This window comes from Aquarana catesbeiana, linkage group LG02, assembly GCF_042186555.1.
Source record: "Aquarana catesbeiana isolate 2022-GZ linkage group LG02, ASM4218655v1, whole genome shotgun sequence".
Taxonomy (NCBI): Eukaryota; Metazoa; Chordata; class Amphibia; order Anura; family Ranidae; genus Aquarana; species Aquarana catesbeiana.
This window is the reverse complement of record NC_133325.1, coordinates 35,916,741-35,943,831: the sequence shown is the minus strand read 5'-3', so window position 1 is coordinate 35,943,831 and position 27,091 is coordinate 35,916,741. Positions and strand designations below refer to the sequence as shown.

The 27,091-nt window shown below is 43.2% G+C and overlaps 1 protein-coding gene across 1 annotated transcript; it reads left to right on the top strand.

The window, feature by feature from the left end:
* The first annotated feature begins 20,504 nt into the window (after window positions 1-20,504).
* Window positions 20,505-21,449, top strand: LOC141129723 (olfactory receptor 52D1-like). The gene has a single exon (XM_073617816.1). It carries the CDS (start codon window positions 20,505-20,507, stop codon window positions 21,447-21,449), a length of 945 nt encoding a protein of 314 aa, XP_073473917.1.
* The last annotated feature ends 5,642 nt before the right edge of the window (window positions 21,450-27,091 follow it).

Here is a 27,091-nt window from a genome sequence, read left to right as displayed (position 1 = left end):
ACTCATGCCTATGTTCTACAGTAGGCACCCTGGCGCAGGGCGTGGCTGATCAACCACCACTTGAGGTGCTACATGTAGCAGGGTGTAACGGGAGAAATTGTGTATGGCATCTTTTACTGTGGACCATCTCCTTGAGATGCCCAGCAGAGTGATCCTGGGTGGGACTGTACCCTGGCAATTGCTCAGTACATAGGAAACAGGACAGTCACGTGACTGCTGCTCTGATTCGAGCACTAGAGGGAACCTTGACTGACTTGTGCTCTGCACTAGGCTCTGCATGGCCATTTTGGGGAATGGGTCGGCTAAAGACACAGGATTCAGTCAAGATTTGGCAGCGATTTTGGCATAGGCTTGATTTATAAATGTCACATGCTGTATCCACAGAGGGCCCTTCCATAGGGAAAAGAAAATAAGCAGCACTTGACATGTAGAACAGAGAGAGTGTTGCACGTGGTCACACCTTCTAGGGAGGGTAGACTGCTCCCCAACAAAGTGAGAGCCTGTCAGGGATGAGGGGAACAGAGTACAAGCATATGCAATACCAGGTTAATCCATTATGGTGGCTTCCCACTTTTGGGGCAAGCTGGAGATCCCTGTAATAGAACAAGATGAATACTGTGGTACTGTGAGCACCCATGCTGGAAAGGCCTTTGCCTTTGGGGTGGGAAAGTCATCTGGGAACAGGACAGAAGGTCCATGTTTGAGAGACAATTGAGCATCCCTTTCAAAGTAAGAACCTGAGTTCTTATGGAAGAAGTTAATTCAATTGAGACTTGCCTTAAGTTGCCATGTTGGAAATACCTCCTTATGACAACAAGATTGTTGTAAAGATTTTAATATGCAATCTGAACCCAATGGGACATTATGTGTTTGTAATGTCCTGGGTTGAAAAGAGAGTAAGACTGCTAATGGGCTTTGCTGGGAAGACATTGATTAAAGCTCTTGGGTCTACCATTAGCAGAGGTGGGCCCTCCACTCGAGGCTGCAGTGTCCCGCTGGCCTGGTGAAGCATCCGCCCCCTGTACAGTGTCTGAAGAGTGAACCAAAGTGTAACCTCCTGTGCTCAGGTGTGGTTCTTAAAGATAGGGCAGACTCTCTTCATGACTGGTCTGGCAGGTATAGCGCACAAAGGTCTTGCTGCCCTCTCAGGACTGTGGGTATCCTTACGCATACTACGGAGTAACACAAAGGAGGGCATACTGACCTAGTGCATGATCATAGCACAATTTTATTAGCCGCATATAACGAGTGAATACTTACAAATGCTTGTCGTTCTTAAGCATATCTAAAGATACAGATGAGACTGCCTCAAAATCCTCAGGACTCAACTATCGGCATGTGAAGACCTCATAACATCCAAAAATGGCTAACGTGTTTAAAAGGGTCAAAACACAGTGACATTTCACTTGTCTTGTATGAATGTTTCTGATAATCTTTCCATAAATGTTTTTAAATAGACACCTTAATCCTGGAAAAGGTTGCTGACCCCACAATATATACGTCTGAAGTTGTGAGCTCATAGTGTAAAGTTAGGGATTAAACTTTACAGGTATCTGTAAGTGTATGCACCAAAAACTTCTGCTTTTTAACCTAAAATACAAAAAAAAAAAACCTTTTCTTACAGGGGAATCTTTGTATAGCAGTGGTTGTCATGTTCTGTGCAGCGCTTTCAGTTTTGGAAAAAGTAAAACTTGCACAGTTATGTCTATTATAGATTGAGATGGTCGTTCTTGCTCTACGTCTAATCTCTCTGCCAGCCTCGGCTGTAAAATCGATGTTCTGAAGAAGCTTGACAGTCATCACTGAGGTTGTTGAGCCCCGTGGCGAGGTGGCGACTCTAGAGAAGAGTTGGGAATGATATGCTTTGCCTTTTATTGGCTGGTGGGAATCTCCCGGCTGTGCACGGTAACACAACCAAATCCATCAGCCTGTCTCTCTCCCACGTGTTTTCTTGCTGAGCGGGGACTTCGCAGTCCATGAAACCGCAGGCCACCGGCTACTGGTGTGGGCCGGCAGCATCTGTTTTCCTTAAGAAGGAATTTATTAGACCCGGCTGGTATGAGGTTTCCTTTAAAATCAGCAGGATGATTAGTCTAGGAGAACATATTCACAGGGCTTCGCAGGACAGTAAAAAGAGGGGTTTGTGCTGGGAGAAGGTGGAGAGTGACCTACGAAAGCAGAGTACTGAGCAGAACGATGTCTGAACACAGCCAAGGTGGCAAATGTCTTGCTGAAAATGATTTGTACATCGAACGGTTTTATTTAAATCTGACCTCTGGCCTTCCCTTCAGTATTGCACAGTTGTACAGGTTCCTCTTCTGGACTGAAATGGCTTACTTTGATTTCACTGCACACTGAGTTTTTCACAATGTGCATTAAAACTGCAGCAAGTCCGATAGTCTCATTTCCTGGCCGGAGAAAGTCCAGCATCATCTATCTCCTCAGCCTGACTGTCTCTGGCTCACCCCTTTCAATATGGAAGCACCACATCACATGTGGGCATTACCTAGGGCGGTCTGCATGCAAATACAATCTTCTTAGGAACCCTCTAGATCAGGGGTCTCCAAACTTTCTAAACAAAGGACTGTCCTTCAGACTTTAGGGGGGCCGGACTGTTGCCATCGGGAGTAGAAAATGTCACAGAACCTACCTGTGGTGGGCCTGTCCATCCAGGGGCTCAGCCGGCAGGGGCTACCTACTCCCAATTCTGTGGTGCTGTTGGCCACTGGTTGCTTGGCTGCTGGTGTGGTCTTTTTTCTGTGTTGAGGCTGGTCTCCTTCCTGTTGTGGTCTTTCTGTCTCTCCTGTGTCCTGATATATGTGTTACCGTTGCTTTTGTTCATTCTCTCCTCCCTAGGTTCTGCTGTCCACCTGTTTCTGATTTTCTGCTCACTCCCTTTCCTGCTGTCCTAGCCATACACTCTTTCCTGAAAAAATCAAAGAGAAAGCGCCTCTTAAGTATCAGTGTTTATTATGGTATAAAAATCACATAAAAGCACTTACATATGAGCTGGTGAATGAAAACTTCCAAGAAGAACTAATCCTAGTATCGTCAAACATCCAGGTATATATGTGGATGGATAAGAGCTGGGCGGATGGCCGCGGACCTCCGCTCGGAGACGCCGGCTGTTGTGCGGTAGGCAGAGGAGACACTTCCGCGTTCCAGCAGGGTCACGTGGGTGGTGACGTCACTCAGGTAGTTCTAGTGGCCGGGATCCACAACCCTACACTCTTTCCTGGGACATGTGTACCTGTCCTATTTATATAGTTGCATAGTCGGGATGAAAAAAGACACAAGTCCATCTAGTAATAAGACTCTAATGGTAGTTGATGTCTCCTTTGGACCCCTCACTAGTTAACTCCTGAGTTGGAACTCTCATATCTGGTACCGTAGTTTTCCCATCCCCTCAAATCTTCACCACCAGACAGACAGGGAAGAAACCAATGGCCATTCCATGTTTAAATGACACACAGCTAGGTGGGAAATTGTGATATGATATCTCCAACCTCCCTTATTGAACAGATTACATAATTGCAACTTAAATTTAGATGGTCAAAACGATGGCAAGGCAAATTTTGCATTGGTCTAATCATGAAAACCTTTTGCACATAGATACGCCTTTTCACATACTGTATGCAGAGCCTGAAATGCAGAGATTGGCCTCTCACAGAGTACCTGTCGAAACACCCCTGGACAGGGAAGTTCATATGCAATTTTCAGTCTTTATTCAAGCACCCTCAAACAAAAGGACAATACTCCAAATTGGTTACATTGTGGGTGTAATTTCCTTACTCCAATCTTTTGTAGGGACATCTGTTATATAGTATCATAGAGTCATATATTTCCACTCTTTCTATAGTGAATGTGTGCTTTGCCCATGCAGGATAAAGCAATAGGTTCACTTTAATAGCAGCCCCAGCAACATGTACTCATCTTCTCTTTGCTGACCAACTGATCTGTTTGGCTATTGGGAGTCAAAACAATATACACTATATTACCAAATGTATTGGGACGCCTGCCTTTACACGCACATGAACTTTAATGGCATCCCCGTCTTAGTCCGTAGGGTTCAACATTGAGTTGGCCCACCCTTTGCAGCTATAACAGCTTCAACTCTTCTGGGAAGGCTGTCCACAAGGTTTAGGAGTGTGTCTATGGGAAAGTTTGACCAATCTTCCAGAAGCGCATTTGTGAGGTCAGGCACTGATGTTGGTCAAGAAGGCCTGGCTCAAAGTCACCACTCTAATTCATCCAAAAGGTGTTCTATCGGGTTAAGGTCAGGGCAGTCAAGTTCCTCCACCCCAAACTCACTCATCCATGTCTTTATGGACCTTGCTTTGTGCACTGGTAAGCAGTCATGTTATAACAGGAAGGGGCCATCCCCAAACTGTTCCCGTACAGTTGGGAGCATTAAATTGTCCAAAATGTCTTGGTATGCTGAAGCCACTGCCGGCTGACGCGTTTCAAAGGAAAATCTTCTTCTTCAGAGCCTTGCGAGTTTGGGGTGGAGGAATTTGACTGGCCTGCACAGAGTCCTGACCTCAACCCGGGAGAACACCTTTGGGATGAATTAGAGCGGAGACTGCGAGCCAGGCCTTCTCGCCCAACATCAGTGCCTGACCTCACAAATGTGCTTCTGGAAGAATGGTCAAACATTCCCATAGACACACTCCTAAACCTTGTGGACGGCCTTCCCAGAAGAGTTGAAGCTGTTATAGCTGCAAAGGGTGGGCCAACTCAATACTGAACCCTACAGACTAATGCCCCGTACACACGGTCGGACTTTGTTCGGACATTCCGACAACTAACTCCATGTATTTTTTCCGATGGATGTTGGCTCAAACTTGTCTTGCATACACATGATCACACAAAGTTGTCGGAAAATCCGATCGTTCTGAACGCGGTGACGTAAAACACGTACGTCTGGACTATAAACGGGGCGGTGGCCAATAACTTTCATCTCTTTATTTATTCTGAGCATGCGTGGCACTTTGTCCGTCGGATTTGTGTACACACGATCGGAATTTCCGACAACGGATTTTGTTGTCGGAAAATTTTATATCCTGTCGGAAAGTCCGATGGAAAATGTGTGATGGAGCCCACACGCGGTCGGAATTTCCGACAACAAGGTCCTATCACACATTTTCCATCGGAAAATCTGACCGTGTGTACGGGGCATAAGACTGGGATCCGGGGCTGAAGTGGTTAAACCCACCAGTTTATATTTGCTTTCTATTTCTCATTAGGAAGGTTACCCTTCACTCCTTTTCCTGCGGACACAACAAGAAGTGAGAAGAAATCTCTACAAAGTGAACTATAAAAACCTGATAGGGAACCTAATCATCCCTTACACTATCCAAAAGTAAAAAAAAAAAAAAAGGAAAAAAAATGGATTTACATACACTTTAAAAATGTACATAACTTTAGTAAGAAATGCTTTTAGTTAGGAACATCTGAAATATTGCACCAGGTTTTGAGTTAATGAGGAAGTTCTCAGTATTGTCTATGGGGTCCTTAGACAATACTATGGGGGGGGGGGGGGGGGGGGTCACTGTAACCTTAAAATATGTGTGATCATTAAAAATCAATTATCTCAATCCATGTTTCCTTTGTCTCTGGAAGAATATAAAGTGACACAGACAGAGCGGGAATCTTTGCCGGCTGTGGATCGTGCCTGTGCCCTGCACCATCCATTACAGGTGAGTACTGACCACCGAGTGACACTAAGAATACACCATCTCACTATGATAAAGGGCTCTTAAAACATAAACTCAAAATCTATTTTCCAGTACATTTGGTTTCATGCATCCCTATTCACAGTTTTCTTAAAGTGGTATTAAACCGCTAACATTTATTATATTTTAGCTTACCTATTCTTAGATGTGATGGACTTTCTTTGTTTTATGTTCATCCGGTGATCTGGCCAGTAAGTCTGTTGTTTTTCAAAAGAACAAGCTCTCTTGCAAATGTATCACTTACAGGTAAAGCTGCACAATTTCTGGATAAAATGAGAATCACAATTTTTTTTTTTACTTAGAATAAAGATCACGATTCTGAAGAAATTTTTTATTTAAGAGATTGAACATTAGGTTATCAAACAAGATGGCAATAAAATAAGACATAATACTCTTTGCTCCAATCAAATTTAAAGAAATGTAATGAAAAATAATGTAATGCGTAAAGAAATTTTTTAAATTACCATTAAGTTATATTAGGGTTTTTTATTTTTATTTTATAGTATGGCCAATAATGGCCTCTTACATTGTTTTTTTTTTAGTGTTATTGGTTTGCCACAATGTAGGAAGTGAAGGAGGCTGTCAGTAGCCCCTCACTTCCTTTTCTCCTTTTTTTTTTTTTTTTTTTGCGGTAGGGAATGAAGAGAACTGGAAAATGATTAAATTTGCTCACATAAGGGGCTAGGGGGATATGGCAGAATGAAGGGTAACCTTCAGGGAAAGTAGGGTTTAATCGATAGAACTCCATATAAATAAAGAGTGTAAGAAGGGAGAGAGTTGAGGAGGGAGGCAATCCCTTTTTTTTTTTTTTTTTTGTGTTTAGGGTGGAGGGTTATACATGTTAGATTGTGGAATGAAATGTATTGTAACTGTACAGCTTTTATTTAGGACATATCGGAATATAAAGTTATACAATAATGAATTGATATGCTGTATACTAAATAAAAAGAAAATAAAAAATTTTGATAATAAAAAAAAAAAAAAGTTAAATTAGGGTTTTTTTTTTTTTTTTTTTTTTTAGTACTCTCCGATACCAATCACCGATACTTACCGCAAATAAAAAAATTTGATAATAAAAAAAAAAAGTTATATTAGGGTTTTTTTTATTTATTTTTTTTTAGTACTCTCCGATACCAATTACCGATACTTACCGCAAATAAAAAATTTTGATAATAAAAAAAAAAAAAAAGTTATATTAGGGTCTTTTTTTTTTTTTGTTTTTTTTTTTTTTTTTTTAGTACTCTCCGATACCAATTACCGATACTTACCACAAATAAAAAATTTTGATAATTAAAAAAAAAAGTTATATAGGGTCTTTTTTTTTTTTTTTTAGTACTTGCCGATACCAATTACTGATACTTACCGCAACTTTTTTGTTTACACTTCAGCTACCAGCAATGGTACAAAGCATTGAAAAGTTATTTTACACATGAAATAAATGTATTTTTTTTTTAAATGTTGTGCTTTTTTCAATGTGAAACGTGTAAATATATGTTACAGGTGTAAAAACATTATTGAACAAAGCAAACAAAAAAAAAAAGTTTTTATTATTAATAGTTTATAAAAAAAAGTCCCAGTCTCAGTCTCAGAAGAAGATCAATAAGGACCATTCCCAGGGGGACTACACAACATGCAGCCTTGTCATTTCACATTATTCCTATCTTATGGCTTCCTGAACCAAAATTCTCCTCCTCTCACAACTGCCACTCTTTTGGGTCTGATATTTAAATTAGTGTACTATTTAGAGTAGCCGTTCTTAATCAAGTAAATTAAAAAAAAAAAAATCAGCAGGAAAATAATAATTAAATGGAGAAGGAGAATAAGGAGTTAATAAAGCTGATTAGAGTAAATTAAGGAACAATTGAATAAAAAAACCAAACAAAAAAAAAAAACATTTTTTTTTACTTGACAAGTTTGCTTTAACCACTTCCGGACCGCCAGCCGTCATTATACGTCAGTACTTTGACGTTGAATACTGTTGTTATGGCAGCAGATAGCTGCCATAACCCCCGGTATTTTTAAAAACGGCGGGAGCGGTCCGCTTTCTGATGAAAGTGGTCTCTGCGGCAGATTTGCGTCCCCGGTCATATATTAATGGAGCCGTGGGTAGCGGCGGTGACAATCCGTTGCTTTCCCCTCAGAGGCATGAAGTCGAGTGAGGGAATGATGGCCCCCACTCGACTCAATACCATTGGATGACGGAAGTGACGTCAAATGTCACTTCTGCCCAATGGTCTTTAACCACTTCAATACCGGGCACTTAGACACCTTCCCACCAAGACCAATTTTCAGCTTTCAGTGCTGTCGCAATTTGAATGAGAATTGCGCGGTTATACAACACTGTACTCAAACAATTTTTTTTTTCATTTTGTTCCCACAAATAGAGATTTTTTTTGGTGGTATTTGATCACCTCTGCGTTTTTTATTTTTTGCGCAACAAATAAAAAAAGACCGAAAATTTTGAAAAAAAAACAAGTTTTTCTTTGTTTCTGTTAAAATTTTTTGTAAATAAGTATGTTTTCTTCTTCAATGACGGGCACTGATATGGCGGCACTGATGGGCACCGATGAGGTGGCACCAATGAGGTGGCACTGATGAGGTGGCACTGACGGGCACTGATAATGGGCACTGATAGACGGCACTGATGGGCACTGATAGGTGGCACTAATGGGCACTGATAGGTGGCATTGGTATGCGGCACTGATGGGCACCGATGAGGTGGCACCAATGAGGTGGCACTGATGAGGTGGCACTGACGGGCACTGATGATGGGCACTGATGGGCACTGATAGGTGGCACTGATGGGCACTGATAGGTGGCACTGGTATGCGGCACTGATGGGCACTCATAGGTGGCACCGATGGGCACTCATAGGCGGCACTGATGGACACTCGTAGTTGGCATTGATGGGTACTTATGGGTGGCACTGATGGGTTCTTATGGGTGGCACTGATAGGTGGCACGGATGGGAACTGATGGGCACTGATAGGTGGGCACTGATGGGCACAGATGGGCACTGACAGGTGGCACCGATGGACACTGATGGATGGCACTGATGACACTGATTGGTGGCACTGATGCCCCTAAGGGTGGCATTGCTGGGCATCACTGCAATATACTGGTGCCAATCAGTGCCCATTTGTGGGCACTGATTGGCACAGATTGGGCACTGACTGGGCACATTGGGCACATGTGGATGGCCATGGGGTACATACCTGGCCATCCACATGTTGCCCCCTTCCCTGGTGGTCCTAGTGGCGATCCCTGGTGGTCCAGTGTGGTCATCTGAGGGGGGGCTGCGCTGATAAACAATCAGCGCAGACCCTCCCTGTCAGGAGAGCCGCCGATCGGCTCTCCTCTACTCGCGTCTGTCAGACGCGAGTGAGGAAAAGCCGATCAACGGCTCTTTCTATTGACATCGTGATCAGCCGTGATTGGACACGACTGATCACGTGGTAAAGAGCCTCCGTCGGACGCTCTTTACCAAGATCGGTGGAGCGGTGTGTCAGACTGACACACCGCTCCACAGATCGCCACGATGCACGCCCCCATGGGCGCGTGGCGGCATGTTATCCTGCTGGACGTCATATGACGCCCCCACCGCCCGACCGTCATCTGCTATGGGCCGGGCGGGAAGTGGTTAAAAAATTGTTTTTTTGGTTTTTTTCATTATATTTAAATGTAAATATGAGATCTGAGTTCTTTTTGACCCCAGATCTCACATTAAAGAGGTCCTGTCATGCTTTTTTTAAATTTATACATTCCTTGTAATAGAAATAAAAGTGATCCAAATTTTTTTTTTTAAAGGGACAGTGTGAAAATAAAAAATAAAAAGTAAAATAAATAAGAATTTTTTTTTTTTTTTTTTAAAGCACCCCGTCCTGCTGTGCTCGCGCGCAGAAGCAAATGCATATGTAAATCACGCCCGCATATGTAAATGGTGTTCAAACCACACGTGAGGTATCGCCGCGATCATTAGAGCAATACTTCTACTAAAAGACCTCCTCTGTAACTCAAAACTAGTAACCTGTAGGAATTTTTAAACTTCGCCTATGGAGATTTTTAAGTGTCAAAGTTTGTCGCCATTCCACAAGCGGGCGCACTTTTGAAGCATGACATATTGGGTATCAATTTACTCGGTGTAACAATATCTTCTACAATATAAAAAAAAATGGGCTAACTTTACAGTTTTCTTATTTTTTTATTCAAAAAAGTGTATTTTTTTCCCAAAAAAATGCGTTTGTAAGACCGCTGCGCAAATACGGTGTGACATAAAGTATTGCAATGACCGCCATTTTATTCTCTAGGGTGTCCGAAGAAAAAAAAATAATGTTTGGGGTTTCTAAGTAATTTTCAAGCAAAAAAAAAAAAAAAAAATTATTTTAACTTGTAAATACCAAGTGTAAAAAAAATAAAATAAAAGAAGGAAAGTCTGAGAGCTGCTCCCTAACATGGAACACCTCCATCCCTATGTTATATACAGAAACAGACAATCGCCCGTGGGACTTTAAGTGAAGTGTCCATGATGATCACAAGGTCAACAAGATGTATAAAGGGGGTAACAAATTTTATTTATATAAACATCATCCAATATAAGACATGGTCATAAATAACAAATTCATAAGAACAGCAACGTAGCATAATAGTCCTCTAAACATAGCCATAATGATATAATATCACAAAGTATTCATTGTGCAGATATACATAATACATCTCTAAGCCGACGCGTTTCGTGAGCTCTACTCGCTTCTTCAGGGGCTGATGTGTACATCTGCTGTCTGTAAAAACAGGTAAAGTTTGTATTGAAGTATAGGTTATGATTTGGACAAAAGCATGAGGCCAGAACTAGTGATCCCATACTTACTGATCAGACGGTTAGCTTCAGAGTCTGATCCCAAGCAAGGGTCAGCGGGGGACATCTACTCCGGGAGCTGAAGGGACGGAGACCACAGCATGGAGGCGCACACGTGCCCTCTAGTGGCCATCTATGGTATCGACGCGATTCGCGCAGCCGAGCCATGTTGCCGCAGTGCAACTGCGGCGGCTGGTCGGCATGCGGTTAAACAGACTTAATTTACAGACCGACGTTCATCCCTTTGATCTGTAAATGAACGGAAAGATACAATGTTTTTCTTTTTATCTCTCTGAGCAATGTCGTTGATAAACATTTCCGGCTGCTTTTTTTTTTTGACAGCTGTGAGCAGGGAACTGCTCTGCACTTGTTACATGAATCGTGGAAATGCTGGATTAAGATCGTGTGGGGGGGTCGAATCGAGATCACGATCTTTCAACGATTAATCGTGCAGCTGTAGTTACAAGGATGAGACAAACCATTTAACACTGCCAGGGATGCTTACATTTATTTATTTATGTAAAACCTTTATCCCAAAAGGAAAAAAAAGGTTTGTTTAACTGATTATAAAGCATGAACTAGGAGTTTTGCTTTAATTTGTTTAGTGTATCTAAATCTTCTAGTTACATCTAACGCTCCCTTCCCCCCCAGACTCACAATGCTGCTGCCCAAAGGTGCCCTCTGTGCTCCTTCATCCAGAGTGGGGGCGCTCTATTAAAGGAGGTGTGTGACTGGCCAGATCACATGGTGAAAACAGAGGGGGAAAAAAGCTTAAAGAAAAAAAAAACGAATGCAGCCATCACATTTAATGATTGGTAAGCTGCAATATATGACATTTTTGGTTTGGAGTTTGATACCGCTGTGGGCAAACCATTTTTGTTAATCTGTTACTGAGAAATCCTGGCAGTAACAGCACTTCCTGTTGCAGGGGGCAGCTGCAGGCATCATTCAGATATTTTTGTTTTCTGCCGGTGATTCCCTGCACCGTAAAAACAATCATAGCGGCTGTTCAGCCACTTGATTGTTTTTACAGGCGGCAGGAGGGGACTCCCCCACCCCTCCCCTCCCCTCCCGCCGCCCTCCGGTGCTTCTACCGGCTCACCCGTGCGATCGGCAAGCCAGAGAAGGAATTTGACGGTGGCGGCTGTTTACCATAGAGCTGACCGAGGACCAGTCTTTCCTGCACAGAGGAGAGATGTGGGGACTTGTAGACCCCCAGATTTCTCTATAAAGAGGACCTGTCATGCCCTATTCCTATTACAAAGGAAGTTTACATTTCTTATAATAGGAATAAAAGTGATCACAAAAAAATTCTAAGGGAAAGTGTAAAAAAAAAATAAAAAATAAAAATAAACAATAAATAAAAAAATGTAAAGCCCTGTTGTCCCCGCATGCTCATACGTATGTTACGCCCACATATGTAAACGCCAATCATAGGATGCATTAAGGTGAAAAAACATCTTACAACCCCTTTAAGGAGCAGGGTCGGGAAGCGGCTTCCCTGCTCACAGCTGAATGAAAAAATAACATTGCAGATTTTTCCGGCAATAGAAAAAATAAAGAAACGGCATGGGGGTTCCTCCCAATCCATACCAGGCCCTTTGGGTCTGGTATGGATTTTAAAGGGAACCCCATGCCAAAATAAAAAAAAACTGTGCGGGGGCCCCCCCCAAAATCCATACCAGATCCTTAGGTCTACCTCCTTGCCAAAAAAAATGATCTGGGCCCCCCCCCCAAATTCCATACCAGAATCTTATCTGAGCACGCAGCCCGGCAGACCAGGAAAGGGGGGCAACGAGAGAGCGCCCCCCCCCCCTGAACCATACCAGGCCACATGCCCTGAACATAGCGGGGTGGGGGAGTTTGGGGCAGGGGACTCTGCCCCCCCACCCCAAAGCACCTTGTCCTCATGTTAATGGGGACAAGGGCCTCTTCCCGACAACCTTGGGTGGTGGTTGTGGGGGTTTGTTGGCAAGGCTTATTGGAATCTGGAAGCCTCCTTGAACAAGGAGGCCCCAAGATCCTGGCCCACACTTATGTGAATGAGTAGGGATACATTGTACCCCTACTCATTCACCAAAAAAAAGTGTTAAAAATAAAGATAGGGGGCAGTTTTTGCCAATTCTTTTATTAAAACAATAAAAGAAAATGTCTCCTGATGTAGATCCATCATCAATCATGATGCCTGCCACACCGCTGGACCCGAAAAAAACAAAAAAAACAACGCTCTCCCCTTGAGCAGGTGGGTGGTATGCATGGGGGGGGGGACCCCACGCTGTTCATTTTTTTTGCCAACAATAACTTGCACCCGGGATAATTAATTTGAATGAAATTTTTTTCCTTTATAAATGTCCGTTTTGCTGCAGCAGCTTCTTTACACGGTACAGATATGCCACTTTACAGGCAGACTAAGGGGACCCCCCAGGCATGATATTTAAAGGAATTTTTATTTTTATTGTTTCACTTTAAGTATCATTAAAATCATCTTTAAATATCTTAAAAAAAAAAATTGCATTGATACATGTCCCCCCAGGGCAGTACCCAGCCCCCATAACCTCTTATGGCCAATACCTTGCATAAAAGCCTTCAAAATGGGGACTTTAGATTTTTCATACTAAGTATAAAATTGATGCGCTTTAAATAAATAGTGCACAATATGCTGCTACGACTAAGCTAAAATCCAGGAATAAAAAATGCATACATGTGAATAAAATAGATAAATAATTATGGTGCTAATACATGTGTTAAAATAGCCAAAATAAATCTTCAAATTGGTGATGTGACGGTGAATATAAATAAATAATAATGACACTCTGAGTACAATGTCCAGATAGAGATAAATAGTGGGGGAAAGTAAAAATAATTAAACAGTTCCTTCCCTTAATCCAGATTGATTGACTCACTGGGTTAGATCGTTTGTATCAGGATATTTAGTTTTTCTCGCATCCCACTTTAGCCATAATACTGCTGATGATTCGGCTCTCAGGATAAAGGTTTTATGCAAAGCAAGCAAAGAAAAAATAGATCATTGTGCAGTGAACTTACTAGATAGTGCACAAGCAAAACAGGGACAAGAGATACACTCACAAACTCCCGGTCTATTAGAAGCATTCAACTATGCAGATTGCAGTCAGCCGCTGTGGACGAAGTTTCCCATAGAGAAACAGCTGCCGTTAACCTTCAGGTGTATTGCAGCACTGAACGTCCTAAGCTCCTCCCACGCGTTACATCACTGACACATGACTTTTTTCAAGGAACAGAAGATTCTTCATTTTTCATGTTTTTCATGTTTGGGTTCTATAGACTTTAATAGAGTTTGCAGCTCGGTCCATACTTTTTCGTGTTTGAGAGTTCTTGTGCGAACTGAACCAGGGGGTATTCGGCCCATCACTAGTTGCAAACTGACCATGCTAAACACGGAAGCCGATCCGTGCTAGAGTGGTCAGTTTGAATCCTTCTTATCCTGTTCAAAAGTTGCAGGCACACTGTGCACCGGCATACCGTGCCTGTATTTTCTGTGGTCAGATTGTAGCCACACTCCCCCTGCCCATCCCGCCCTTCTTGTTTGACAGTGGCTTTCCCATAAGTGGAGCCCCAGCCTTGATGTCAATGCCCCTGAGATGGTCATGCCCACCTGCAAGTCCATGATGCAATCAAGGAGGAAGAGCAATCATGTGACCTGCACCACGTGAACGCTCCAAAAATGTATATAAGCACAGTTTTTTACATTTATATTTATGTGTTAATTAAAGGTATATTAATGTCTGTATTATAATGCCTGTATAAATTAACTTGAATTCACAACTACCATAATGGTTTCCCAAAATTTTCATATTCAAGGCATGAATGATAACTGTCACATTTACTTGTGCTCTGAACTGTCAAACCATCAAATGGCTGGTGTCATAACTGATCACATGTGCAGCACCATGGCCAGAAGCTAAGATGGCATCTTCTTTGGCTGTAAAAGATTGGAGGGCTTAGTTCTACTTTAATGATTTTTTTTAACCCATTGAATGGGTAAAAGGGGGACAGATGGGAGGAATTAGAGGGGAACTTTCTTCCCTGGAGATTTGCTTTAAAACAAAATTGATCGGCAACCTGTCGATCGCAGGCAGGTGACAGGTAGATCACGTCCCTTGGTTGCCGACCCCAGAACCTGGAGAGGAGTGGCAGTGGGGGCTACATTTAGTGGAGCTGAGGCTGTGTTTTCCTCCCTGCAGAAGCTGAATGCTGACAAGGCCCGCTTCTCTTCTGCTGCTGCAGGGAGGAAAACTCAGCCATCGGTTCCACTTAATGCAGCCCTTGTTGCACCTCCTCTCCAGGTTCCTTTATGTGGTGTTGTCCATCCCTGGTGTGCTCAGGATGGGGATGTGTCAGAATGGGGAGTGGGGAAGGGGTCGGTAAATGTGTCATTTACTGGCGGCTTCATTTTCTGAATGAACACAGTCAGTGATCCATACCGATCACATAAATACATAGTAGGTGAGGTTGAAAAAAGTCCATCAAGTCCAACCCATGTGTGTGATTATATGTCAGTATTACATTGTATATCCCTGTATGTTGCTGTCATTCAGGAGCTTATCTAATAGTTTTTTGAAACTATTGATGCCCCCCGCTGAGACCACCTCCTGTGGAAGGGAATTCCACATCCTGACTGTTCTTACAGTAAAGAACCCTCTACGTAGTTTAAGCTTAAACCTCTTTTCTTCTAATTTTAATGAGTGGCCACAAGTCTTGTTAAACTCCCTTCCGCTAAAAAGTTTTAACCCTATTGTGGGGTCACCAGTACGGTATTTGTAAATTTAAATCATATCTCAAGCGTCTCTTCTCCAGAGAGAATAAGTTCAGTGCTCGCAACCTTTCCTCATAACTAAGATCCTCCAGACCCTTTATTAGCTTTGTTGCCCTTCTTTGTACTCGCTCCATTTCCAGTACATCCTTCCTGAGGACTGGTGCCCAGAACTGGACAGCATACTCCAGGTGCGGCCGGACCAGAGTCTTGTAGAGTGGGAGAATTATCGTTTTATCTCTGGAGTTGATCCCCTTTTTAATGCATGCCAATATTCTGTTTGATTTGTTAGCAGCAGCTTGGCATTGCATGCCATTGCTGAGCCTATCATCTACTAGGACCCCCAGGTCTTTTTCCATCCTAGATTCCCCCAGAGGTTCTCCCCCTAGTGTATAGATTGCCTTCATATTTTTGCCACCCAAATGCATTATTTTACATTTTTCTACATTAAACCTCATTTGCCATGTGTCCATTCATATCTAAAACATAGTAAAGTGTGTTTACTATGATTTGGTTTGTGAAGCATAGCGCACTTCCCATTCACTCATTGTCCAGTGCAGCTGAGGCTACAGAGAAAGGGACTAGGGGATCTCTGTTCTCTTCTGTTTGGACCCCTGATATTTCACCAAAACCCTCAATGGGGCACCTAAAAAAATTGTAAAAAAAAATTAAATTGTAAAAAAAAAAAAGTAAAACATATTGAAAAAACTTGTGGAAGATTATAAAAAAATATAATAATGCACTGCCCTACTGACACCATCCACTGCCCTACTGACTCTAACCTCTGCCCTACTTACACCATCCACTGCTCTACTGAGATTATTCTCTGCCTTACTGACACCGTCCATACAGCATCCCCTGCCCTATTGACACTATCTACTGCTATACTGACACCATCCTCAGCCCTACTGACACTGTCCACACACTGTTCACTGCCTACTGACACTGTCCAATGCTCTACTGATTGACACTGCCCACTTTTAAGTTAAGTTTTTAAGTTAAGTTTATATTTTTACATTTACAGTGTATTTGTTTTATTATATTTTTCTAAGTTTTCTTTACTATTTAGTTAGGCCTTGCTAGTTAATTTTGATCTCTTACATGTGTTGCCTGCCCCTAATCTAACTGTGACAGACTCACCCGGGACAGAGGCTTTTGGAGGGGACTTAATGCTAGCCTCTTGCCTACCGATTATGGGCCCTGGCATTTGGGGGGGGAACGGTGCTCTTTGTGAGCTGTATGCCTGGGGACCCTTGAGGGTGGCGTTACTTTAGATTCAGGTCCATGTCCCCCAAGACACACAGACTCTGGGGACCCAGTATATGCCATATTAGAAATACTGATTCATATGCCCTGTACACACGATAGGATTTTCCGACAACAAAATCCATGGGATTTTTTCCGACGGATGTTGGCTCAAACTTGTCTTGCATACACACAGTCACACAAAGTTGGTCGGAAATTCCGAACGTCAAGAACGCAGTGACGTACAACACGTACGATGAGTCGAGAAAAATGAAATTCAGTAGCCATTGCTGCTCTTCTGCTTGATTCTGAGCATGCGTGGTACTTTGTGCGTCAGAATTGTGTACACACGATCGGAATTTCCGACAACAGATTTTGTTGTCGGAAAATTTTATAGGAAGCTCTCAAACTTTGTGTGTCGGAAATCCCTATGGAAAATGTGTGATGGAGCCTACACACAGTCGGAATTTCCGATAACAAGGTTCTTTCCCACATTTTCCATCGGAAAATCCTATCGTGTGTACAGGGCATTACTGTTGGGACACATACTGTGAGGAGATGCTGATGTCATCAACTCCAGCCACCTGTCTGTTGTCTTCTATAATGTAAATGAGTCTAGTCTGGCTTGCCACAGCTTCTAAGAGTATTTCACCCATTGTTGTTTGTGCTAATTAACCCTGCAATTGTATGAAGGAGTTCTGTGTTGATGTTTGTGGTAATGTGTATTGTATAGTCAGTGAGCTAGGAGACGTGAAGTCTTACCCTAGAGGGTCATATCTCTGAGTCACCTAGTAAATGATTAGATAACTAGCTCATGTTAATTAGGTTTCTGGTTACAGTTAGAACCTCCTCTTTGACTGTATATAAAAACTTGTAATTTGGGTTCTAATAAAAGAGTCCATGTTCAGCAATCAAACAAGTATCATCTTGTCTGTTGTTGATAGCGGTTGGAATATCTGATATCTATATTCAGACTGGGAGAAAGTGGTATATGACGAAAGCACTCAAGCGGAGTGTACGACGTTTCGTTACACTAACCTATTATAGCTTGCCTATTCTCAAGTGTGAGAAAAAATTCCATTTGGTCTTTCTGTGTAACTGAGGTCCTCAATGTTGCTTATTTTGGTCTGTACCCTTTGAAGTTTCAGAATATACTTTTTTGTGAACTGCCACCAGTTCCCAGCTCTGCCTACTTTTCCTATCTATTACAAGGGAAACTTTCTCTTTTTCCCTTGGATTCCTTCAGCAGTAGGTTTCCATCTCATATTTTTTTATTTTGATAATGGTTGATCATTGACTTAGTGGTTGGGTGAAGTCCAAGAGATAGAAAGAGCAATTTGATCATTGAACTAAATTCCCTCAATTTATTCCATATATGTATTAACTTAGCCCTCAAATTTACCACTCGCACACTCGCATTTTGCGAGTGGAAAATGGCTGTTGGCAAGCGTGGGGATGCCTCAGAGTGGGGGGACAAGCACCACTGGCACGGTCTCCCAGCCAGGGGAAGAGAGAGGAGAGGAAGAGGCGAGCTGTCCGGATCAGCAGAGAGTGTGATTGTCCGCTTGTCTAGCTTTCATTAGAACTTCCCATGTTCCCAGGGCTCATCGTCACATAGCTCCACCTCTTGGCCCGGTGCCTTTGATAGACAGAACGCTGGTCCAATGTAGGAAGTGTGACGTCGCCAAGAGGTGGGGCTATGTGACGATGAGCCCCGGGAAGACGGGAAATTCAAATGAAAGCTATTACAGTGGGCAATCCCGCTCTCTGCTGATCCGGATGGCTTGCCTCTTCCTCTGCACAGGTGAGGCTGCATTGGGCACAGACAGGCCACACTGCATTGGGCACAGGTGAGGCTGCATTGGGCACAGGTGAGGCTGTATTGGGCACAGGTCACGCTGCATTGGGCACAGGTGAGGCTACATTGGGCACAGGTGAGGCTGTATTTGGCACAGGTGAGGCTGTATTGGGCACAGGTCACGCTGCATTGGGCACAGGTCACGCTGCATTGGGCACAGGAAGACCACACTGCATTGTGCACAAGCAGGCCATGCTGAATTGGCCACAAGTGAGGCTGCATTGGGCACAGGTCATGCTGCATTGGGCACAGGCAGGCCAGGCTGTATTGGACAGGTGAGGCTGAATTGGGCACAGGTCACACTGCATTGGGCACAGGCAGGCCACGCTGCATTGGGCACAGGTCACGCTGCATTGGGCACAGGTGAGGCTGAATTGGGCACAGGTCACACTGCATTGGGCACAGTTGAGGCTGTATTGGGCACAGGTCACGCTGCATTGGGCACAGGTCATGCTGCATTGGGCACAGGTGAGGCTGCATTGGGCACAGGTGAAGCTGTATTGGGCACAGGAGAGGCTGTATTGGGCACAGGTCATGCTGCATTGGGCACCGGTGGGGCTGCACTGATAAGCACTGATAAAGTTGTTAATATTTATTTTTGTAACCTAATTCTGCATAAAACATTTAAGTTTCATTTTTAATGACATCATTTATGAGGGCGTGTTTAGGGGCGGGATTAGGGGGTAGGGCATCGTAGGGGTTGGGTGGGGCAACTGGTGGCGTGTAACCCTTAAGGCCTTGCTAGTAGCTCAGGACTTGAAATTTTGAGCCCTGTATTAACTTGTCTATTCCTATAATTAGCTAGACTATCAAAGCTCTGATAATGTTACTGGTGACAGTACAATGATATAAGGTAAGCTATGAAAATAAACATACTGTTTAATAAAAAAATCTTATTTATTTCCCAAGAAAATAGGAAAGCTAACATAAAAACACTATAGGAAAATATTACAGAGCATATGAAATGCAAAAACATCAATGATACGTTACGTAAGGTCGTCCTCTATGACCATTATCCTCAGATGAGCTCGCTGGCATGGGAGCCATCAGGCAAGAAAGGGCCAAGAGGCAAGAGAGGAAGTTTTTCCTCCTGGTCAGCACTTTTAAACTCCATTCATACACCGCCCAGACACAACCCCATTGCCAGCCCATCTAGTATTCTGACAAAACCAAATAGTTAAGAGGCAGTCCTTCTTAATATATTATTTTTCTGTCCGTCCTGCTGTAGTGGCCTCTAGGGGCAGCATTTGTCTATGAATCATCGCTATGTGACCTGGGTCCTCTTCAGTGACAGTTGGCCTTTTGATCTTATGTAGCTCAACTCATCAATCATCTTGGCAGCTGTTGATCTCTTTGAAGCTTGTTTGCAGATGTGTTAATCAAGCATTTCAATCTTTATCACACCAGTTGGTCTGGAGCCAAGCTTTTGTTCCCATACTCCCCCTGCCAGGAGGCATGACTCTTCTTTCAGATGAAAGTTCTGATATGTTACAAAGTCTTGATGGGCAACCTGTTACATTCCAGTCGGTCCCCAAGAGTGATGAGGCTAGGTGTATCCAGATTTCATATTCAAACACATCTATTTTGAAATAAAACATGTTGCCTTCCAACACCGGTGTTTACTCCTGACTGAAATAATGGCTTTAAGGATGGACACCATTTGTGCAGATTAGGCAGCCAGACAGGGGCCCTCTGGGAGTTAGGAGCCCTTTTCTACTATATGTGGGCAAGCTGGGTGCTAAATTGTAGGTGGTATTTACTGTCTGACCCCAGTTACATATTAGAACATGAGAGTATCAAAAAACTCTTCTTTAATTGATTGTATCTATCGAGCTAATAAGTGTTTTCACTTAGTTGTTGTTGAATGGGGTGTTACAAAATTCTTTTTAAACAGGGGCCTTTTAATACTATGTTCGACTGACTTTGAAAGGATAAAACCTTTAATAAACAGATTGTTGGTAATGTTGCTAACTTACGTCTTGTATATACAGTAGAGGGAAAACAGAAGAACGGGTGAGAACCATGCAGAATGATACGTCTTCCCACCAGTTGCTGCTTACACTTGGCTTCAGAGAAATGGGTTCACTCCGGTACCTCTACAGTGCATTAGCTCTACTAGTTTATATCAGTGTTATTATGTTCAATGTTACTGTTATCTCAGTGGTTTTGTTACACAAGAGTCTACAGGAACCCATGTATATCTTTGTATGCGTACTGTGCATTAATGGCCTCTACGGCAGCACTTCTTTCTTTCCCAGTTTGATCTTCAATTTGGTCAACCACATCAACACAATTACTTATACTGGATGTTTGATGCAAATATTTTGCATCCACACCTACGCGTCTTGGGAAATGACCATCCTCGTCATCATGGCATACGATCGCTATGTGTGCATTTGCAACCCTCTGAGATACAATAGCATCATATCCTTATTCGTGGTCTTCAAGCTGGTGGCTTTGGCCTATTTTTACATAATTATCCTGGTCGGTATACATTTGGTGTTGACCATCAGGCTTCCTTTATGTGACACGGTCATACTAAAGGTCTACTGTGACAATTGGTCAGTGGTAAGGCTGTCTTGCATTGACTATACTATAAATAATGTTTTTGGACTTTTTATCGCATCAACAGTTGTAGGTCCTATGCCGATGCTGATCATTATCTCCTACATCCAGATCCTAAGAGCCTCTATAAGGTCATCAAAGGGTTTTAGAGCAAAAGCTTTGCAAACCTGCACTCCTCACTTAATAACTTTTACTATCTACACTGCCAATTTGTATTTTGAGCTCCTGATATATCGATTCATACCCGAAAGCTTAAATTATGAACTGAGGACAATCATGTCAGTGCATATCATAGCATCTCCTCCTCTCCTAAATCCACTCATCTACGGTCTGAAGCTAAATGAGATAAAAGTAAAAATCCTTCAAACTTTTTCATTGAAAACTAAGACAGTGTCCATTTAAAAGCGTTAACTTTTCTCCAACCAAAACTGATGTCTGGAAAGATATCAACAGACTGAATTTGCTGTTGATTGCTTACTTTATTTGGGCTTCCGACGTCTCCCAGGTCTGCTGAATTTGTATCTACTTTACTTCCTTCAGAATTTTGATGGAGCAGTAAGATTGGAACACCATGGTGTTTTATTTCTCTTAGAGATTTTGGCTTCCAGATGTCTCCCAGGTCTGCTGAATTTGTATCTACTTTACATCCTAAAGAATTACGATGGAGCAGTAAGATTATAACACCATGGTGTCTACCGGATGGGTGCAGGAAAAAATTGCTTCTCAAATACCTCACAGATATAAGAGCACTTCAACTCTCCAGAGTCCATCCACGACTTAAAGTGCACCTTTCAGTAACTTTACAAGTCTGCAAGAACAATTCCTGTATTTTGATTAGGGAAAACGTACTTCGATTTCTTTTTAATTAAAATAATTACAGTATCATCATCTATATAAAGAAATAGAACGGGACAATGTAAATGAAACAGTGTATGTTTAGTATCAATTGTATGTTTGACCGCCTAATCTAACCTTAATCCAAATGAAACTACTGCTGCAGGTCAGCACTTCTGCCAAGCAAACAATAGCTAAAGCCTGGAAATACCCTTCCCTCAGTGTAACCTAAACAAAAAATAAGATAACTCAGGCTATGATTCATGGTATGCAGTTTACTTAGAAAGTATGTAAATACGGAAAATGATAGCACCCCTGGGCAACCCATTTTTTTCCTCCTCAAATTTCGATGAATCTCTGCTCCTACAGTGCACAATTACTGACAGTTTTTGGCCTTCACCCTTCAACTTTTTCAGTCCCAAGATCTCAAAGCCATGCTACCCCCTCCAGGAAAAAACATCCTCTTCTTCCTTCTCCTACTCTTTTTCTCTTCCTTTCTTCTTCTTCACTCTAAATTCTATACGCTCCTACTATAGCTGCACAGCAATGGACATAGGTTTACAAGCCTCCGCCTCACACTCCTTACTCACATCGTATTGAGCTCACTCCCATGCACCTACTGTATGTCACCCTTTAGATCACGTTTTGTTCATTTAAGGTGGCCTCAGCGCCTTCTGACCATTCCTCCTTATTGGATTATCATTATGATGACATTTATCATTTTCCTTTCTGGAAACGCCTCTGCTTGTGAACCACCACCTTGCCTCCTACCTTCTGAATGTACTGAGAGTAACTTTCTGCTCAGTATTATCAGGAATGGTGCAAGGGTTTTTGTCTACTTAGGCAAAGGTACATTTTACCGGCACCCCCCCTGGATAGGTACCTGACTGCTGCTGAACTGTTCCCACTTCTAAAAAAAAAGTCTGTGGTTGGGGTAACATGTAACATGTTACTGTTGCAGCAGCCTCGCACCCCCTAAACCTGTTGGGACAGCAGGCGGGTGATCCTCTTCCCACACTCACTGTCACAATTTAAAAAAAAGAGTTGTGTGGATGGGGAACTACAAGTACCAACAGTCTTTGCGCACATTGGCTTGTAGTTCTTAATGAACTACCATGGCACTGTTGAGCACTGTGGTAGTTAATTGATTCTTCCTGTCATTGTGTAACTGCCTGCCTGTACGAGGTATGAGCAGACAGATACACTGACAGTCTGCAGGAGCATGAGATTGCACCCGCGATCTGCTGATCATGGGTGCAATGCTTTACATGCTCCTAATAAAAAAATAAAAATAAATGCACATTTTTTTACCTGCAAAAAAGATTTGCATTTATTATTTTTTTTTACAAAGGTGAACTTGTCCATTAAAGCGTAACTCCAGTTTCGTGGGAAAAAAAAAATAGCAAATAAAAAAAAAAAATCTAGCATAAACAATTGCAACACAAGTCATATTGTAATTGAATGTTATTAAAAAATTACCTTTCCTTTTCAATCTGCAGCTGCTGTAATTTTTCGTAAAATGCAATGTGGCTGCCTGGAAGTGTTCTGTACACAGAATGTATACAGAACTCCCCCAGAAACATAATTTCCTGCTTGTGTGATTGGCTCACTGATTTTCCCACTAATTCTGCACTAAGATACATTCAGATTTCTGGCATCCTCTACAACAAAAATTTAATTCTTGGTGAGATATTTCCAATAGGAAATCACGTCCCAGCAACTTTCCTCATTTGTGTACTGTAGGTGCACAGCTGATTGATAATTATGAAACCACTCCCATTAGATTCACTTTCCCACATGGATACAGCCAAACACACAGGGATTTCTTCAGATTAACAAAAGGTAGGAATCTGCAACAGTTTGTTAAAATCCTTGCAATGTACATAGATCACCCAGATGTCCACAAGGTTTAGAAGTGTGTCTATGGGAATGTTTGACCAATTTTCCAGAAGCGCATTTGTGCACAGGTCCAAATCATTTGGTGGAGGGGGGATTATGATGTGGGGTTGCTTTTCAGGTGTTAGGCTTTGTCCCTTAGTTCCAGTGAAGGGAACTCTTTAGGCGTCAGAAAACCAAGACATTTTGGACAATTTCATGCTCCCAAGGATGAGCGAGTTTGGGGTGGAGGAACTTGACAGGCCTGCGCCGAGTCCTGACGTCAACCCGATAGAACACTTTTGGGATGAATTAGAGCGGAGACTGTGAGCCAGGCCTCCTCATCCACATCAGTGCCTGACCTCACAAATGCGCTTCTGGAAGAATGGTCAAACATTCCCATAGACACACTCCTAAACCTCATGGACAGCTTTCCCAGAAGAGTTGAAGCTGTTATAGCTGCAAAGGGTGGGCCAACTCAATATTGAACCCTACGGACTAAGACTGGGATGCCATTAAAGTTCATGTGCATGTAAAGGCAGCTGTCCCAATACTTTTGGTGATATAGTGTATAGTATGAGTTTACTAATGATTGACTTTTTTTGATTGTAAAAAAACAATATACATACCTTTTCTGAAGCCGATCCGGTCTGGTCTCCAGCGGCGGAAGCTGTGTGCAGGAGGCAGCTGACAATGGCTGGGAAATGCCTGGGAAGTGACATCACCCATAGACCTACTATGGGGCTTCCCTTGTTGGCTGCTTCTCCTTCATACAGCTACACAGAGGAGCTGCCGCTGACAGCTTAGTGTGGGACCGGACTGGAGCGGCTTCAGAAAAGTTATGTTTAGCAATTTTTTGCTTTACAGGGCTAGATAGTTAGTCTTAGATTGTGGCTGCCAGTAGATTTAAATAAGCAAGACCAGAGACAAGGGGAAGATGTAACCCACAGAAACCTGCGAGCCCCTCAAGAGAGAATACCTGAGCTAGGACTCCCAGACTTTAGGAACTCTTACCTTGGGAAGGTATGAACTGGTCAGCCTATGGTTAGAGAGTTAGGAAGAGACATTGCAGAATGTTCGCTATGCTGCTGGACTGTACTGTCAAAATGTTAGTAAAGTATTCTCAACTGTTTTATGCCTGGTCTGAAGTTACTCAAAGGGGTGCATGGAGGCACATAGCGAATCTAAAGGAACAGGGCCTGTAAGCACATATGGGGATGAAGAGAATGGAACAGAAGGCCTTCATGAAGGGGTAACTCAGCAGAGTAGTGTCTAGTGTGCTAGAATAGTATTTTTGGTTAGAGTAGGTAAATTGTTTAGGCTGCCAGCCAATCCAGTGTGTTTCTGGGTCAGGGTTTGAGTGACTCAAGAAGGGCTGGATGACTCACAGGCAGAATCTTTTATACTCCCCCTACTTTTCTAGAAACTTGGAGAATATTCTAGAAGAATGGAAATGGAGGTTAGGAGGAGTTGCCTGGAGTATTCATGAGGGCCCTGACCAATCCCCAACAGATGGGATGGCAAGGGGCAGGCCCCCTCAAATACTCCGGGACAGCCCAGCTGGGGCAGTGGAGTTTGGGGGGAAGCTGGAGATGGAGTGTTAGGCTGTCAGTGGCCCTTGAGGGTAGCCCCCTAGACTGGGGGGGGGAGACCATGGCCTGGACTCAGGTGTGGAAGGGACCTTCTTCACTATACACAGAGGTGTCCTGACCAGAGGTATCCTGACAGGAGAACACTGCCGGGCAAATCTCCAGGGAGGAAGACAGCCAGGTGGGCTGGTGAGTGTACAGTCAGAGGACTGAGAGGTATGTCTTAGAGGACTGAGGAGATCAGTCTGAGATGGATGCAGAGCCAGTCTGGGGGGACCGTGAAGTCTTAGCCAGGAGGGCTAGAGAAAGTGGCAGCTGCAGCCAGGTGGGCTGAGGAGGTGGTGCTGGGATCAATAGCCATGAGAGGAGGACAGCTGGGCACTAGGACTTTTTGCTACTCTACCAAAGGGGCCTGCGGTCTCTGCCTGCTCTTGCCAGATCATCCATACAGTGCCAGCTGGTCCTGGGAGTTTTTATTCTGTTCTAGAAAGATTATGCTGGAGGTAGAGGAAAAGTGTACTTATGGACTGTATTTAGTGTCCCTGAAGAGTTCTACTTTGATCAAATGGGCATCCTATAAAACCCTAAACCCTATTCAACTTCAATACCCCTAATAGAATTCAAAAACAAAAAACAAAGCTGCAAGGATTGCTTCTTGACTCCAGAGTGCTGTGGAAAATTCTGTGTGCCTGGTTGTGCAGGGTGGAAGATACTTCATTTACCAAGGGCTCCTGTGGGGGTAGCGCTACAGGAGTATGCGGTAAGTGTGTAGTTGCTACGGGTAACCATGAACTGGTGGGAATGTAATAGCAGCCAGACAGCGGAGAGTGGTACCAGGCATAGGTGACGGGTCCTTTGGTAGCGAGGAGGTCAGTGCTCTGACTCCCGTCCTAGCGGTTGGTGCCCCACAGCATTCAGGACTGACCCGGCGGTATGGAGACCCTATGAACCTAGCTGCGCGCATGAGGTCCACACAGTGCATGGCAGGACCCCACTGTGTCACTGGGAAAGAGGTGGCGGAGAAATGCTGGACTGGTGGAATAGGACACAGACTCAGTGGTGTCCCTCTCTAAATGCTACATTCTGGGAAACAAGGTGTGCAGAGATATGGAACAGTGTGTTTCACAGGAGGAATCCTTTTGTTGTTACACAGCTGCACAAGGTGTATAGCTCGCTTCTTTTCTGCCTTAATGTTGAGTTCACATGAATGCAGCCCTGCCTAGTCCCGGGTATTAGTAAGCAAGTAAACGAGAAGAGGTACCCCCACGTGCAGGGTGAGTAGGCCTTGCCCACAAGAACATTATTCTTATGGGCTGATTTCACCATAGCAAGAGAACTCTGAGTATGAGGGTCACATGCTACACTGATACCTACCCAGAAAATAAGAAATATGACCCCCACAAAAATTCTAGCTGGTACTGATGGACTTTAGACTCACCTCCTCTGTCCAGAGAAACGGAATCGGGAATCTAAAATCAGGGTATGTGGGTGGTGGGGGGTTAGGCTTAAATTGCTTACCCTTGCTACCCCCTGTCCTATTGAACCTATAAAGGAGTCTACTGCAGTCCTTGCTCAACCACTGCAGGGGGATTTTAAAGAGTTTGAAGACCACTGCTTCAACTCTTTCAATGCCCAACCAATTTTCCATTTTTTCACCCACACACGCTAAAATATAAATGATTGATTTAGAAATTTTCTAAAGACTAGATTATTCCTGAAATCAGAGAACCCATTTAATGGTAAGCT

Coding starts and splice junctions, on each gene's coding strand:
- LOC141129723 (XM_073617816.1), top strand. CDS start 20,505: ATGCAGAATGATACGTCTTCCCACCAGTTGCTGCTTACACTTGGCTTC.